This window comes from Stenella coeruleoalba (assembly GCF_951394435.1).
Source record: "Stenella coeruleoalba genome assembly, chromosome: 3".
In the NCBI taxonomy this organism is placed as follows: domain Eukaryota; kingdom Metazoa; phylum Chordata; class Mammalia; order Artiodactyla; family Delphinidae; genus Stenella; species Stenella coeruleoalba.
The window spans coordinates 170564725-170581134 of NC_137148.1; the positions used below are offsets into that span (position 1 = coordinate 170564725).

The 16410-nt window shown below is 56.7% G+C and overlaps 2 protein-coding genes and 1 pseudogene across 9 annotated transcripts in view; all 3 read left to right on the plus strand.

Annotated features, from left to right (window-relative positions):
* Positions 1 to 1327, plus strand: part of TICAM1 (TIR domain containing adaptor molecule 1) — a 113329-nt gene extending 112002 nt beyond the window's left edge. The window contains exon 5 of the transcript XR_013827711.1: positions 1099 to 1327. The gene's annotated coding sequence lies outside the window, so the exon portion shown is untranslated. The remainder of the gene's footprint in view (positions 1 to 1098) is intronic.
* Positions 1328 to 1563: 236 nt separating this feature from the next.
* Positions 1564 to 2055, plus strand: LOC307184977 (annotated as a pseudogene). The gene has a single exon. The product of its transcript is annotated as an uncharacterized misc_RNA (transcript).
* Positions 1780 to 16410, plus strand: part of DPP9 (dipeptidyl peptidase 9) — a 41285-nt gene continuing 26654 nt past the window's right edge. For 6 of the 7 annotated variants that reach the window (XM_079916284.1, XM_079916282.1, XM_079916285.1 and 3 more), the window contains exons 1-5: positions 1780 to 2051; positions 3040 to 3092; positions 5687 to 5774; positions 9422 to 9675; positions 15490 to 15602. In XM_079916284.1, the coding sequence (XP_079772410.1) occupies positions 5719 to 5774; positions 9422 to 9675; positions 15490 to 15602 (423 nt within the window). In that variant the 5' untranslated portion in view covers positions 1780 to 2051; positions 3040 to 3092; positions 5687 to 5718. Of the gene's footprint in view, positions 2052 to 3039; positions 3093 to 5612; positions 5775 to 9421; positions 9676 to 15489; positions 15603 to 16410 lie in introns of those variants that run through there. The other variant, XM_079916283.1, reaches the window with a different exon arrangement.

Here is a 16410-nt window from a genome sequence, read left to right on the forward strand (position 1 = left end):
ACTTCTCCAGAAAAGTGTCACAGACCTTTTCTCCTTTGGGGAATTACGCCTAAATCATGGTCTCCATTAAAAGGCAGATCTTAGTTGCTGCAGGGCAACTAAGCCCAGTGCAACGCAACTAAGACCGTATGCAGCCAAGTAAATAAATTTAAAAAAACAAAACAAAACAAAAAACAGATGTAGAGGGGCACACGTTTTTGCTCTTGCCTCAGACTCCAATATGGCTTGGTAAGACACTGTCAGAACCTGCCTTGCTTTAAGATTTTGATATTTTGTTCACCATGGGGTTGCTTTTTGCCATTATTTTGATATTTTAGAATAACGCAGGCTTCCCTGGTGGCGCAGTGGTTGAAAGTCCGCCTGCCGATGCAGGGCACGCGGGTTCGTGCCCCGGGCCGGGAAAATCCCATATGCCGCGGAGCGGCTGGGCCCGTGAGCCATGGCCGCTGAGCCTGCGCGTCCGGAGTCTGTGCTCCGCAACGGGAGAGGCCACAACAGTGAGAAGCCCGCGTACCACAAAAAAAAAAAAAAAAAGAATGCATTAAAATATTATTTAGTTTTTTTAGAGCCACCTTAATTTTTGCACTTGAGGTCATTGCCTCACTCTCCTTCTAATCCTGGCCCTGTAAGGGGGAAAAACAAACAAAACAGATTTTACAGCAATCTGATCCTAACTCCTTGCCATTACCTCCCTTCCTTCTACTATCTCTCTTAAAAAAAAAAGAAAGAAAAAAAAAAGATTGGTCCAAAATGAGTTAACTCTGGGTTATAAGATGAGAAGTCATTTAAATTATCTTCTTTCCATGTCCGGCTTGTTTTGGTTTTTTTCTTTTCACTTCGCAATTTGCTGCACCTGGCGTCCTTCAGCGGTCTTGCAGAAAGTTCTTGTAGAAAGTGGTTTGGGCTGAAGCAACAATGTCAACATTTGTAGACAGGCAAGAGTTTAAAATCTATCTATGAGACGAACTAATGAAACATTGTTGGGCTTCAGGGTGGGTCTGAGAGCAGTTTCTCTCTTGGATTGTTTTAATAGTGTGTTTGTGCGTGTTGCGAAGGGGGTTATTGGATTTTTTTTATTCTGTATTTTCCTCCTTCCAGCTTCCATTGCATCAAGCAGAGTGATGGATATTCAGTAAGAGCGGATATTCAGGAAGTTGCTGCCCAGACCACCGTGAAGGAAGGAAACAAATAATGTTCATTTTAGGAGCTACAATGTAACAATCTCCGTAACATTGTTTATGATAAGCTTAAGAAGGGCGACCCTAACATGTTTCCCTAGTGCTGCGGTTATCACGTTCTCCTCACAATAGAAAGGTCCCCGGTTCGATCCCCAGCAGAAACATTTCTACATCTTTACTGTAGAATTTTAAAATTTGCTTCAAAGTAATTTCAGTAGAAATTCAGCGTCGGTGCCTTTTTCTTTTTTCTTATTTCTCTAGTCTTTTTTAGATATTATGGAATTTAAAAAGTTATTGCAAAGTAACACAAACTCTAGGTCGATGTTTGACGAGAAAGTTTTAAGTGGACGGTAAAACTAAGAAAAAGCTGTAAAACACACCTGCGTTGGCCGGGAATCGAACCCGGGTCAACTGCTTGGAAGGCAGCTATGCTAACCACTATACCACCAACGCTTGGACGAACACGTTTTTCTCTAGGAGCCTTTAGTAGAAGTATTATCGGTTAGGCCGGGCAATACCAAGTTACTGGGGGTGCCTCTCCCAACGTCCCTGCTCGCACAGGAAGACGCCACGTTTAGGACGTTTCACCCCACTTGCCGCGGGGCCGTGCTGGCGCGTTCCCCTCCCCAGCGCCCCGGACTCCTTGGTGCCGGCCGGGAGGTGGCCAATCCCAGGCCGCCGCCTGGGCCGCTCGACTTCCGGGTCAAAGGGGCCTGAGCTGCCGGGTGTCCCGTGTCCGCTGCCGCCGCTGTACCCTGCGCCCGCCACTTCCTGGGCTGCAGTCCCGGGCATGGAGCCGCGAGCTTGAGACGCCGCTGGCCCCGGGACGCCCTGCCCAGCCCGGCCCTCGCCCCGCGCCGGCCTCGAGCCCCGGTGAGCAGAGCCCGCGCGCCCCGTCCGGCCTCGGCCGCGACCCTGAACCCGCCATTGACCGGCCCCACCTCAGTCCCGACTCTGGATCCTCCACTGACCGGCCTCCCCGGTACTCTCCGTCCCGGCCTCCGCGCACCCCGGCCCCGCCATTGCCCAGACTCGCGGTTGCTCCAGTCCCCGCCTCCGTTTCCCCTCCGCCCCGGCCTCTCCTCACTCCTTCCCCGCCCGTTCCCTCCATCGGCAGGGCCACCTCTCAGCCTTTCCAACGCCCGGCCTCTCCCGACCTCCTCTCCCATCCCGTTGCTACCCAGACCACCTGGCTCTGACCCCTTCCGGGGGTGGCCTCACCCAGTAACGCCTTCCCTTCCTTGTCGGCTCTGGAGGTCCCCACCTTCTCCCCGTCCCCGTCCAAACCCACGCTATCTATATGAGACCAGAGACCACTTCCTTGACCTGCTCCACCCCTTCACCCCTCCCCAGGGCTCGGCTTCCCCGCCACCCACATCCCCACAGGTCCAGCCCCTTCCCTCAGCTTCGCTCCCAGGCCAGTCCAGCCACCCACCTTCTTCGCACAGAGGCTCCGACCAGCCTTGACACTTCCCCATCCATGCGGCAGCTGAGCCTTCAGGAGTAGCCCGTTCTCTTTGAGCCCATCCCTGACCCCCTCCCCCCCACCGCGAGGAAGTCACTTGCCTCAGCGGCAAGAACAAACCTTTCCAGGAGCTGGGACTAGAGCCCAGGAGGGGTGCCCTGTGGCCACCAATCCCTGTCGTCCCTTGCTGGATCCTGGGCGAATTGGGCCCCGTGGCAGGACTTTCCTCCCTGGTGTGGTTCATACAGCGCTTCAGGGCTGTGAGGCATCCTTAGGAACTAGTGGGTACAGAAAATCAGGCCCAACCATCAGGGACTCTCCGAGTGGCAGGAAAATGAGTAGTTAGCCGGTCCCTCCATTAAATCACAGCGTTAATAAGACATTTACTCTGTCAAGGTCTGTGTCCCACGTCTGCAGCTGGAATGGAGGCTCTCTGGACCCTTTAGAAGGTCAGTGGTGCTGGGCTGGGGTGGCCGGGAAGGCTGGGTGTGTGCTGGTGGGATTCATTTGCCTGCTCCTGGATACAGAATTTGGCAGGAAGTGGTTTTCTGCAGCCCTGGGGTCACTGGTCTTGGGGACAGTTAGCCAGGCCCCAGGCCAGGGGCTGCAGCTTCGTGTGCTCTTGCTGGAGACTTTTGTTTCTATCTAGCATCGTATGCTAGATGTCCACGGACAGAAGCCCTGGAAGGACTGGGGGAGAAAAAGGAGGGAGCACTAATTCCAGCTGGATTTGGTGGATGTGTGGCTGCATCTCCCCCTCCCCCGCCACACACACACCTTATACGGTGCCTGGCGCTCAGTCTGTGAATGGTGTGGATTCTGGCTCTGAAAGGAACTTGAGTCCAATTCTCCCCTTGGTGTAATTTTAAGTAACTTGGTTAGATGGCAATATTAGCTGGCCCGTAGTTTCTGCTATGTCAGCTGCTTTACCCGTGCCATCTCACTTAATCCTCACAGTAGTCCTAGGTGTAGGCACTGCAGTCCCACTTTTTTTTTTAATAAATTTATTTATTAATTTGTTTATTTTTGGCTGAGTTGGCTCTTTGTTGCTGCACGCGAGCTTTCTCTAGTTGCGGCGAGCAGGGACTGCTTCTTGTTGCAGTGGCTTCTCTTGTTGAGGAGCACGGGCTCTAGGCATGCGGGCTCAGCAGTTGTGGCTCACGGGCTCCAGAGTGCAGGCTCAGTAGTTGTGGCACACGGGCTTAGTTGCTCTGCGGCATGTGGGATCTTCCCGGACCAGGACTCGAACCCGTGTCCCCTGCGTTGACAGGCGGATTCTTAACCATTGTGCCACAGGGGAAGCCCTGCAGTCCCACTTAGTAGCTGGGAAAATTGAAGCACAGAGAGGTTAGGCGGCTTCTCCAAGGTCACATAACCCAGTAGTGGCAGAGTCAGGATTTGAACCCAAACCTCTCTGACACCAGAGCCCACAGTTTTCACCACTGGACTGAGGTGAAATCAGTGCTTCTTTATGGTGACATTTTGCTTCACTTCTTCCATCGGATCTCTGTCCTGGGACCAGGCGCTGCTTTCTTTTCCTTTAACCATCAGGACACCTGTCTCGTCAAGAAGGGGGTGGGGTGCCCACCAAACCAGGGGTCCCTACCAAACCAGGGGTCCCTTGACTTTGTTCAGTGTTCAAGCGAGTACAGGGACTCGTTCATTCAACCTGAGACGTTTGCTGTATTGAGTGCTTCCTGTGTGCCGGGGCCACAGCAGGAACAGGACAGATGGGGGCCTGCCTCCGTGGAGCTGACTTCCTGGTGCGGGGTGCTCACACACCCAGAGAGGGCTTCTCAGCCTCAGCACTAGCGAGATTTGGGGCCAGGTTATTCTTTCTGGTGGGGGAAGGGCATCCTGCTAATTGTGGGGGACTTAGCAGCATCCCTGGTCTCCACCACCCAGATGCCAGCAGCATGCCTCCCAGTCGTGACAACCAAAAACGTCTCCTGGGAACACCAGGCCTTGTCAAGACCCCCTGGCTTAGGGGATTCACTGACCGCACCCAAGAGACTCTGCGCTCCATGACCACCTGACCCTCAGAGGTCCTAGGATGCTGCACACATTTAAACACACAAACCAAGAGGGAGGGACAGGAGGCAACTCACAGACGCCGGGGGCCACCCTGATTTATACCATCTGAACCATTGGGGATTTATTTTGGTGTCTAGTGTGAGCTAAGGATCTAACTCCATTTCTTTCCCACAGACAATGAATACAGAGTTTCCCCCCCTGGGCACTGTGGACACTGGGACCAGATCATTCTCTGGGGTGGGCCATCGTGGCCACAGTAGGGTGATGAGCGGCATCCCTGGCCCCACCCACCGGATGCCGTGGCACCACTCCCCAGTCAGTGGGAACAGCCAAAACTGTCTACAGACACCACCAAGGGTCCCCTGGACGGGGGGTGGGGAGAGAGGGAAAATCACCCCCATTGAGAACTACCATTTTAGAATGAGTGCTTGCAGAAAGGCCCAGGTGTTGAGATGGGGATAACAAGGTAGCAACTTCAGACTTCATGCCAGGAAAGACCCCTGAAGAGGTGATACTGGGACCCAAAGGATAAGAGGAAGCACATCATACAAAAAGCAGGGCAAGGGTGTTCTAGGCAGAGGGAATGGTAAGTGCAAAGGCCCTGAGGTAGGACTGAGTCAGCGTGTTTAGGGGAGATTAAGGCCAGCGTGTCTGGAGATCATGGTCAAGGAGGTGGGGTCAGGAAGGCCATCAGGGAGCAACCACAGTGGGGAATTTGGGTTTATTTGATTTCCAACAAGTGCCGTGGGTGGTGGCCCCCGAATCGTTTGAAACTCTCATCTCAGGGACTCTCACCTTGGGAGAACCACCCGGTTTCTGGCAAACGCCTGGACAGGTGTTCGAACTTCGAGTTTCAGGACAGGGCCTGCACCGTCTGCCTCATGAGGAGGCCCTTGGCATCGGGTGTTCCCCGCAGACAGGAGGGTGGCCTCGAGGAATGGGAGCGGGGAGGGGGGCCCACAACCCCACACTGCCAGAGCTGCAGCCCTTCGGTCTGCCCCCCTCGCAGGCTCACCCACCCAGAGGTCAGCCGAGTGGTTAATGCGGAAGGTTAAGAAGGTGCGGCTGGACAACACAAACACAGGACGTTGGAGAAGGTAAGGGGCATGCCGTGGGAGCGTGGTCGGTGGAGACGCGGTAGAGGTTCCCGAGTTTCCAGCAGAGTCTTAGGTCTGGGAAGGCACCTTGGCCACCTCGACGTTTCGGCATTTCCCCAGGGTGCGCGTCTGGCGGTTCTGCGTGGGTGGCAGCGTGGGCTAGGGAGGGGTTGTTCAGCCTTGGCATTTTTGACACTGGGGCTGGGTCATTCAGTGCCCGCACTGGCATTGTCGGGTGTGGAGCGTCACCCACCCGTCACGACAACCACAGATGTCCCCAGACATCACCCCGTGTCCCCTGGGAACGGGATCAGCTGCAGGTGAGAACCCCTGGCCAGATGGTCAGGATGTGGGTTTTGGGGTCCAACAAACTGGGGCTCCTGTCCTTCCTCGTGGGTGACTTTGGGCGAACCACATGACCTCTGAGCCTACTTTCCAGTCCAAATGAGGACGAACCCAGCACTCACTAACCAGGGTTGCAGTGAGGATTAAACGTAATCACCCACACAAGGCCCAGGCGCTTGTAAGTTCCACGTGTGGGGCCCGGCGCGGGCTGAAGGGACCGCAGGAAGTCCGCACCCTAGCCGACCTCTCTATCAGTTTTCTGATCCTCAGGCTCATCTGCTTTTAGGGAGCGCAAGGATCGGGGAGGCAGGAAGGGAACGGAAGATGGTTCTGGGAGACAGGGCTGACGTTAAGCACAGTCACTCGTTTCCCGGATGTGGGCTCTGAAAACGGGTGGTGTGCGTGCATTCGGGTGTCGGTTAGTGATGGGACCCCGAGTCTCGTCTCTCCTGTGCGCTAGGTACCACGTGGGCACAGGCTGGGCTGCACACTGACTTGAAGAAGCTGAAGGCCCAGGCAGTGCCAGGGCATATGGCCTTCATAGGGCAGAGGATGGCCTGCTGCTTCCAGGGAACCGCACCCGCAGGCATGCGCGAGTTCCCTGAGGGCCACTCTGAGGCATTTCCGGAGTGTGGCGGGCCCCGCCCCCCCCTCCCCTTGTGCCTTATGAGAATCTGCTTCCCTCATCACTGGCCCCGCCTGGGTCTCCACCAGGTGCCCCTGTGGGCGGGTGGTCCCAGCCCGTGAAGCACTGGCTCAGACAGATCACAGAATGCCATCGGGCCTCGACTGTGACCGCACCAGCGGGTCCCGAGCTGTGCACTGGCGGCATCGTGGGCTGTGAGGCGTCCTACCGATTGGCAGAAGGAGAGCGTGGGTGGACCTGGCCTAAGTGGCTTAGAATCCACTTTGATTTCCCCAGCTGTGTAAACTCTTGAGGCAAGAAGCCGAGCCCCAGCTGGCACTGAATGAGACGGGCCGGCACCCTACGGGCTGCATTGCATTCACCTGTTCCCCCTCCGAGGCTCCCTCTGCGTCTGGGGAGGAGAGGGGCGAGCGGAGGGCCGGGGTGTAGCAGCAAGCCTTAGCCTGGGAGCTCGGGCTGCCTGGCCACATCTAGAAGATTCCTAGGACTTTCTCCCGATGTTTCATCTCGTTTCTCATCTCCTGGATCGTGTTTTTGCTTCCTGGGCTCTCTGCGCGGATCGGAGGCAAGATCATTTTTATCGTTCTTTGCTGTGGAAAGAAGTCATGAGATTCCGGGAGTGCTTCCGCCAGCCTCTCCGCTTCTGGGGTTCCCCGTGGGAGCCCTGGAGGCCACGGTCTGTTCTTTTGCCGTGAGCAGGGCTTGAATTGTGGCAGCCGAGTCGGTGGGGGGCTCGGCGGGTTAGAGGACATCCCCTGCCTTGGTTTTCTGGGCTTGGTGCCAGCAGCGCTTGGGGCCGTGTGGGCTCTGCAGCGCTCAGCCGGTCCTGGCCCGGCCCCTGCCCAGCACTGCCCGTGGCCCCTGCCGCCCTCGAGGTGAACCGCAGCTCTGCGGCAGGCCGGGACGGGCCACGCGTGCCCCTCGGCAAGGCTTCCGTCCTTCCAGGGTTTGCTTTATTTGACCCGAGGGCCCCGCAGGCTCTGATGGCCTGTGGTCCGTGTCTTCAAAGCCGCCGTGGGAGGAGCTGAAGTGTCTGGGGGACAGGACACGCCAGCTTGTTGCCCCGCCACCGCTCTTCCCCAGCCCGGCTGGGTCAGGGAGGACTGAGCAGGGGGCGCGGTTGGAAAGGGCACTCTGATAATCAGCCCGCAGTGGGTGCTCAGGAACCATGGGAACCGCCTCGTGTCTCTTTCTCCCCTTGCCTCTCAGAGCGGGCAGGGGTCCTTTGTCCTGTGGTGGTCACTTCAGGGTCTCGTATTGGCAAGGGGCAAAGCCTTCTGGGAGTCTTAAGCCTCCCACTGGAAGGGGGGGCACCAGCTCTGTCCATGACTTCTCTAAAGCCGTCCCCTCCTGCAAGGGAACTCAGACTTGTGCCTGCAAAGCCGCTAATCCCAGAGGATGAGGAATCCCAGCGTCTGGCGAGGCCTCCAGCCATTCGGTGCTCTCGCAGGAACTCGAGCCCGGCCCACTCACGTTGGCTGGCCTCGCTAGACGACCCTGGCTCTTCCAGAACCGGGTCACCGTGGCCATGTTTAGATTTCCCTAAAACAAATATTTGTCTGGCCAGCCCTGTTCAGTCAAGAAGTGTGCTGAGCAGCGGGGGTGGGGGTAGGGGGGAGCCGTTGCACAGCAGCCGCTGCCCCTGGAGGGGGAGGAGAGAGTGGGATGGCCTCTGGGGGAGGGTTGCACATCCATCCTCTCACGTGGAGCTCCCCCGATGTCCAGCGAATATCTGCCTGGGCCTCTGAGCACCTCTGGTGAGGCACGAGAGGTTCCCCCGCTGGCCAGCAAGCTGACAGCACCGGTGAGGAGGTTTGCAGACCCACTGCTTAACGCTCATTTCTTGGTGCGGGAGTGACTGTGTCTCCCAGCGGGCTGTAGGGGAGACCATGATTGCTGTGGCTCTCCGAGGAATGCCTCCTGTGTGCCGGGGCCGTGTGAGGTGCTGAGACGCTGCTGTGAACGGGACAGACGCGGGGGAGACAGAAAGGGGACCCGTGAACAGCCACTGTGACGAATGCTCGGAGGGCAGGGCAACCAGGTGGCAGGTGAAAGGTGAACGGAGAGACAGGTTTTGGTACAGATGTTCACCTGAGGACCCGACAGATACTTAAGCTGAGATCTGATTAGAAGTTAGTCCAGTAGAAAGAGCAAAAAAAGGGTTCCAGGCAGAAAGGATAGCACATGCAAAGGCCCTGGGGCAGGAAGCAGTCTGGCCTGTTTGGGCAGCTGAGAGAAGGCCAGTTTGCCCGAGGCCTAGTAATGAAGGTGGGTGAGATGTGAGGGCCTGGCAGAGGTCAGAGGGCAGAAACCATCGAAGGCCGTGGGGAGCGCTGGTTTTTAACCCTGGAGGGTGTGGAAAAACAAGGAACGGTTTTAGGTCAGGGGATCCGAGTTGCAGTGCATGTGCAGTCAAGCTGAGAGACAGTTGCGATCATTCAGCTGAGAGGTGATGGTGGCCTGGATCTCAGGATTCGTGGATGGAGAGAAGAGGAACGATTTGAGAAATACTTAGGCGGGGCAGGGAAGGTTGCACGGGGCTGGGGCCCTGCCAAGGGAGTTGGAGAGTCTGATGGGAGGCAGCTTGTAAGTGGAACCTAGGTACCGCCCCCCCCACCTTCTCATTGTCTTCCCACCCGTCCCTCCCTCCTCGTAGCTTCTCGCTGAATTCCGAGGGGGCGGAGAGGATGGCCACTGGGGCGCCGACATCCGACCGGGGCGACGCAGTCGAGATGGAGGACCCAGCCTCCCGCTTCCAGGTGCAGAAGCACTCGTGGGACGGGCTCCGGAGCATCATCCACGGCAGCCGCAAGAACTCGGGCCTCATCGTCAACAAAGCTCCACATGACTTCCAGTTTGTGCAGAAGACGGACGAGTCGGGCCCCCACTCCCACCGCCTCTACTACCTGGGTAAGCCCCCGGGCTCCCCTCGGACCCCCACGGCTGCCCTTGAGCCAGGCAGCATTTCTGGGACAGCTGTTACTAAGTCCTCTAGTCTCCAGATGTTGGCCAGTCCAATTAGTTAGAAGGTCCCAGTAGAGGGCCTGGCCCTGGGCAAACTGTCCCATGAATGACGTAGTGCTGCCCACGTTGTGATGCCACCCGTGGATGACATCTGTTTACAGTGAAAGTCTGGGGCAAGGGTCCCCCACGGGGCTCAGATGTGTATGTGACCAGAGCAGAGGGCAGTCCTACTCCATCTGGGTTACAGCAGCACCATGGCTCGGGCCTGGCCTGTGGGTCTGAGGCCCTGAGATTGTTTCCAGCCCTCGTCAGCGGGGCCCGCCCTCTGAGTCACTTCCCCGCCACCTGGGCTGGGCTGGGCCTGGCTAGCGAGCAACTTGACTTCCCCTCAGTGGGAGTTGAAAGTAACTCAAGTAGATGCTTGCCGGCTAGCAACGCGTTAAGAAGGAACCTGAGGCTCAAGGAAAGGTGCCACGGTGGCACCTTTGCCTCGTGGGCTGACAGTTGGGGTTTGCTCTCCCTGCCCGAGATCCCTGGCGGCTAAGCACGTGAATGGCTAATCACGTCTGCCTCCCGGTATGTGCCTTGAGAGCAGCACTTTCTACGTCATTGGCAATTATTTATGTGTTTGTGTTCCCTGCCGGCCTTTGGGGCGCAGATGAGGCCTCGTGTACACCTGTGGCCTCAGCAGCTGGGCCAGGGCCTGGCTCCTGGTAGGGGGACAGCAAATACCTGTTGAGCAAATGAATTTCGCTTAAAGGTCTTCCAGGGCAGAAAGGAACAGTGCCAAGCATGTCCCTTTGTAAGTAGCCTGACACGTTATTGTTGGTCCAGAGCAGGTTTTTAACCTCAGCACTGGACATCGGAGGCCAGCGCTTTCTCTGTGTATCCTCAGCCTGCCCCCAGTCAGCCCGCCGTCAGTATTGGAAGCGAGTGATGGAGTGAATGAATGAGTGAAGGTCATCCCCTGCCTGAGGCTGACCCCACGCCGAGGACCGTGAGAGTGACTGAGATGGACGCCAGATGGCTCTCCCTTTCCCACAGTCCATGAGTCCATGCCATCTCTCCTCCTAAAGGCCCATGTGGAAACCATATGGCAGTTTGGCAAGCAGAGGCAGAGAGAAGAATGGTCTAGAAGGGTCGGCAAGCGACGGCTGTCTGTTTTTAGAAATCTAGTTGGGCCGGTGCACAGCCATGCCCACTGGTTTACAGACCGTCTGTGGCTGCTTTTGAGCATAATTGCAACAGAGGTCATATGGTCCGCAAAGCCAAAAATACTTACTGTCTCTGGCCCCTTGCAGAAAAATGTTTGCCAACTCTAGCCTAGGAGAGATTAGGGCATGCTTCAAGTTTCATTTACCCAAGGGAGAGTTGGCTGTTAGGACCGAAAGTGGCCAAGGCTCTGGGACAGTGGTGAGCTGTTGCCTCTCTCTTTTTTTTCCTGTGGTTCCGTGGCCCCCAATCCCTTTCTCCCAACGCAGTCTCTGTTGGACCTCTCACTCTCTCAAGTTCAAGGTGCCGTCCTGGTCACGGTACTTATATGAGCTTCCTGGGGCTGCTACTGAAACAAATGCCCACCGACTCAGTGGTTTAAAACAACAGAAACGTATTCTCTCTCAGTTCCGGAAGCCAGAAGTCTGAAATCAGTTTCTCTGGGCCAGTCAAGGTGTCCGCAGGGCCAGTCTTCTTCCGGAGGCTCTAGGGGAGAATCCGTTCTTTGCCTCTTGAGGCTTCTGGCGGCCACCGGCATTCCTTGGCTTGTGGCTGCGTCACTGCAGTCTTTGCGTCTGTGGTCTCATCGCCTCCTCCTCTCCTGTGTGTCTGTAATCTCTCTGTCTCCCTCTGATAAGGCAGGAGATTACATTTAGGGCCCACTGAGATAATCCAGACTAATCTTCCCAGCTAGAGGTCTTTAACGTTATCCCGTCTGCAAAGGCCCTTTTGCCAGGAAGGTAACATACAGTTTCCAGGGATTAGGACATGAGTGCGTAGCCATTGCTAAGCCAACCACAGAGCTGCCGAAAGGGACAGAAACGCTCCGAGCTACTTTGAGCCACCAAGGGCCCCTCATAGTAAGGACACGGGTGTGTCAGGGAACCCCCCAGCCTCATGACCAGCACTGAGAAGCCCAACCATATGGAGTCCAGGCATCTGCCCTCGTATGTTTCTTTCCGTGGCTCCACCCTCACTGCCCACTTACCTTCCACTGCCACACTCCCGGGATTGCACGTCTGGTTCCAGCCACCAGCAGAAATGGACCAGCTTTTTCTGAATTTCTGGGACAGCGAGTATGATTGGCTTAGACATCCACTCATCCAGTCATCCTTGGCCTGTGGCGGGCGGTCCCTGCTGTCTATAGCAGGTGCTAAGGGCCCTCTCTTGTAGGGGGCAGCTCCAGACAAGGACTGTGGACCCACTGCGGCTCCAAAAAGTGCCTAGAACAGCCCAAAGCCATCCTACTTCTCTTGGGGTGACGTTGCTCACCCTTGAGCTGATCCAGTCTGCATCACTCAACACCCTCGGAGTACCCTTGACCTCACTCCATGTCCAAGTTCCTGGGGCAGGTCTCCCCAGAACCCCCATGTATTTATAACCTGTCTGCACTAGCCTGGTGCCAGGGGAATGCTGGCAGCCAGAAGCATTTATGGATTGAACAGAAAGGACCTCTAGGGGCGATGCCCAGCCCGCCCCCTGCTCCCCTGGGACCCCTGCCTCCTGGGCGGGCCCCAGGCTTGCCAGTCACCGTCCTCTGGGAAGGCTCATTGGGAGCCCAGTGCACGTGGGATGGAACAGAAAAGGGAACGTGCCTGCTGCTCGGGCACGTCCCCGGAAGATGATTCCAGGGCTCAACTGCTCCTAGTGGGTCGGCTCCTCCCCCCTGCAAACGGGTGTCCTGCATTCGGTGGAGGAGGGCACGGGGCCCCAGACAGCACTGGGGGTCCCTTAGGGGGTCCCTCGTGTCCTGTGTCCAGGTCCAGGGTTCCACGCCCCATGTGGCCCCTCATCCAGGCCACGCGGTGTTTGCCCAGGCCTGGGCCACCTGCCGTGCTGGTGGGCTTTGGGGTGGGGTGCTGTCCCCAGAGATGGAGTGGAGCTGGTAAGAGGAGGCGCAGGGGGGACCGTGACAGCAGAAGTCAGCGGCTGTGGTCAGCCGTCCCAGACCCTTGCCGTGCACACCGGCATAGGTGCCTGCTGAGGGCAGCTCCTGCAGGGAATGTGCCGGGATGGGCTGTTTCATGTCACTGCTTATGAATTGTTGGCGGGGGGAGGCAGCTCTGATGTCCTTGGCAAGGCTGCACCGTTGATTTCCTGTTTGGAAGGCTCTGGCTCCCAGAGAGCCTGCGGACAGGGGCTGTCCAGAGCCCACAGCGCTCGGCCGAGAGTGGCCACCTGCTCCCTCCCAGCTTTCCACGCTGGCCCTCCCAGCCACCACGCTGCGTGGTGTTTGCTTTTTTTTAAATTGAGATGTAATTCACATCCCATAAAATTCTCTCTTAAAGGTGGAGAGCTTGGTGGTTTTGGGTACAGTCACAGTATTGTGCAACCATCACCACAGTCAAATTCCAGAACATTCCATCACCCCAGAAAGCAACCCTGTGCCCGTTAGCAGTCACTCCCTATCCCCCTCCCCCAGCCCGTAGCGACCCACTGACTTGCTTCCCGTCTCTGGATTTGCCTGTTCTGGACGTTTCACAGAAATGGAATCACAGGGACTTCCCCTGGCGGTCCAGTGGTTAAGACTCCGCGCTTCCACTGCAGGGGGCGCGGTTCCATCCCTGGTCTGGGAACTAAGATCCCACAAGCCGTGTGGCCAAAAAAAAAAAAAAAAGAAATGGAATCATGCACTGCACGATTCTCGTCCCAACTTGTCTTGTGAACTTCGGAAGATAGCCCCATCGGCAACTCAGACGGGCGGCGTCACATCCGTGCCTCTAGCTGGGAATGATTCCAGCTGTGGCAGCTTAGAGAGTCCTTAGAAGTCGAGTTGTGAATGCTTCCCACTTGTAGCTTGCGTTTTCACTCTTTTTTTACTAACTATACTTCATGAGGAAACTGTCATGAGTGGAAGACGCGAGTCACTTGCCATATTGAGAAGCTACCCATAAGAGTTACTGTGGTGGAATAGGTACTATTTATGAAGCTCTATCTAGCTCTGGAGGTGCCAAGCTTGGGGGGCGGCCCGCCTGTTCTCCCACTCTTAGAAGTGAGAGCGCTGGGGCTTCCCTGGTGGCGCAGTGGTTGAGAGTCCGCCTGCCGATGCAGGGGACACGGGTTCGTGCCCCGGTCCGGGAAGATCCCACATGCCGCGGAGCGGCTGGGCCCGTGAGCCATGGCCGCTGAGCCTGCGTGTCCGGAGCCTGTGCTCCACAACGGGAGAAGCCACAACGGTGAAAGGCCCGCGTACTGCAAAAAAAAAAAAAAAAGTGAGAGCGCTTACGAGGAAGAGAGGCCAGCACCAGACCGAGCCTTCCTCCTGGAGAAATTTGGGATTGAGAGGGGTCAAAGCGGGACGCCTGCTTTCTGTGACCCGCTGTTGGCCACAGCGCATTCCTGGGCCACCGCAGAGCATCCCGCCTGCTGCCTGGGGGCTCTGCCCCAGTCCCTCACCTTGTTGCCCAGAGAGTGGGGAACCCAAAGCTTCCCGAGAACCATTCTGCTCCCGCCATTAACTTTGTTAACAGCCATAGTATCGTCATCCATCGAGGCAGAGGCACTTCCAGTTGGGACTTCCCTGGCAGTCCAGTGGTTAGGACTTCGTGCTTCCACTGCAGGGGGCATGGGTTTGATCCCTGGTCGGGAAACTAGGATCCCACACAGGGTGTGGCGTGGCCGAAAGAAACCTGGTTAGAAGATACGTCCTTGTTTTGTTTTAGTTGCCGCTGTTTGTGCTGAGTGCTTGTATCTCTTACCTCACTTCATCCACACAGGGGTCTCGCTAGGCAGCTCCTGTATTTTACAGATAAGGTCACATTAGCTCAGCGGTTCTCAGTCGGGGTGCTCCTGCCCCAGGGGATGATGCTCAGCAGTGTCTGGGGACGTCTGTGGTTGTCACACTGGGGGTGCTCTTGGCATCCAGTGGATGGGGCCCGGGAGGCTGCTCCACACGCCCCAGTGCCTGGGATTGCCCCCCAGAGGATGACCGGCCCCGGTGTCCGCAGCACCGAATGGGAGAGGCTGGACTGGATACACATTTCCCAGTCCTTCTGGACCTTTGCCCGTTCTCTGATCCTCGATTAATTCCTGGACCAGAGCCCAACCTGTGGAGAGTTGGGAATCACTGACCAACCCCCCGTTTTTCATCCTCTTGTGTGCTGTTTCTTTTTATTTATTTATTTATTCATTTATTTATTTTGGCTGCGCCAGGTCTTAGTTGCGGCATGCGGACTTCTTAGTAGTGGCATGCATATAGGATCTAGTTCCCCAAGCAGGGATCCAACCCGGGCCCCCTGCATTGGGAGCATGGAGTCTTACCCACTGGGCCACCAGGGAAGCCCCATTGTGCGCTATTTCTTCAGTAACTGAGGCTAAGATATTCAGCACTAACATCTCAGGTGGAATTGCCTGCTGCTCCTGCTGGCAGGTGTAACCCAGGGTCCGTGGCTTCTCTGGGGAGGGGTGTGCCGTCAGGGTGCTGGAGAAGCAGGAGGAACCAGCCGGGCCCAGCCATGGGGAGTCAGGGCCCGAGGCCGGTCCCGCCCGAGTCCCTCGCCCCAACCCTGGCAAGGGCGCCCATTCTGGTTTTCCTCTCTTCCTCCCAAGGGATGCCCTATGGCAGCCGAGAGAACTCCCTCCTCTACTCCGAGATCCCCAGGAAGGTCCGGAAGGAAGCACTGCTGCTCCTGTCCTGGAAGCAGATGCTGGATCACTTTCAGGTGAGCCGTGGGAGTCGGGCCCTCCCGGTGGGCAAGGCAGGTGGGCGCACGGCAGCCCCTTCTTCGGCCTCACTCAGCTTCCTTGGGCCCTGCACCCACCCCACCCCTCCTGAGGGGGTCCCAGCCCATCCCCCGCTTAACGGCAGCCCCTCAGAGAGGAGCACCTGGCCCTGGACACCTGTGCCACACCCACCCCCTCCCTTTGGTGCACACCCGAGCCCCAGCGTGTAGCTTGCGGTGACAGCTCTCGTCAGAAGCACGTCTTCCTCTTAAATGCCTCACCAACGGCGTGCAAGTAACTTGGGCCGAGACCCTTTTATAGAAATTTAGCTAATAATGGATGCCGCCCAAAGTCACCTCGCTTCCAGGGGGGCAGACGGCCGGTGAGCGGCGAGAGTGCTTTGTGCACTGGTGTATGTTGATTTATTTTTGATCAAAAATAAAATATGACAGTACGCAGGGAAGGGAACCCGTGCAGCCCCTCTCTTCTGCCTGTCCCCTGTCCCGGGCTGACCAACTCCTATTCACACGGCTTTCCTCGCAGCGTGGGGCTCATTGTGCTTTGGATTCTGCTCTTTAAAAATGCATTTCTGGGAATTCCCTGGCGGTCCAGTGGTTAGGACTCCGCGCTTCTGCTGCAGGGGGCGCAGGTTCGATCCCTGGTCGGAGGACTAAGACCATGCATGCCACGCAGCACAGCCAAAAAAAAAAATTAATAAATTAAGAAAATAAAAATGTATTTCTTCCCTTTAACGTTCCTCTGAATTTCCACATCATCTTCAGAATTCTTCTTGGGGCAGCTGCATGG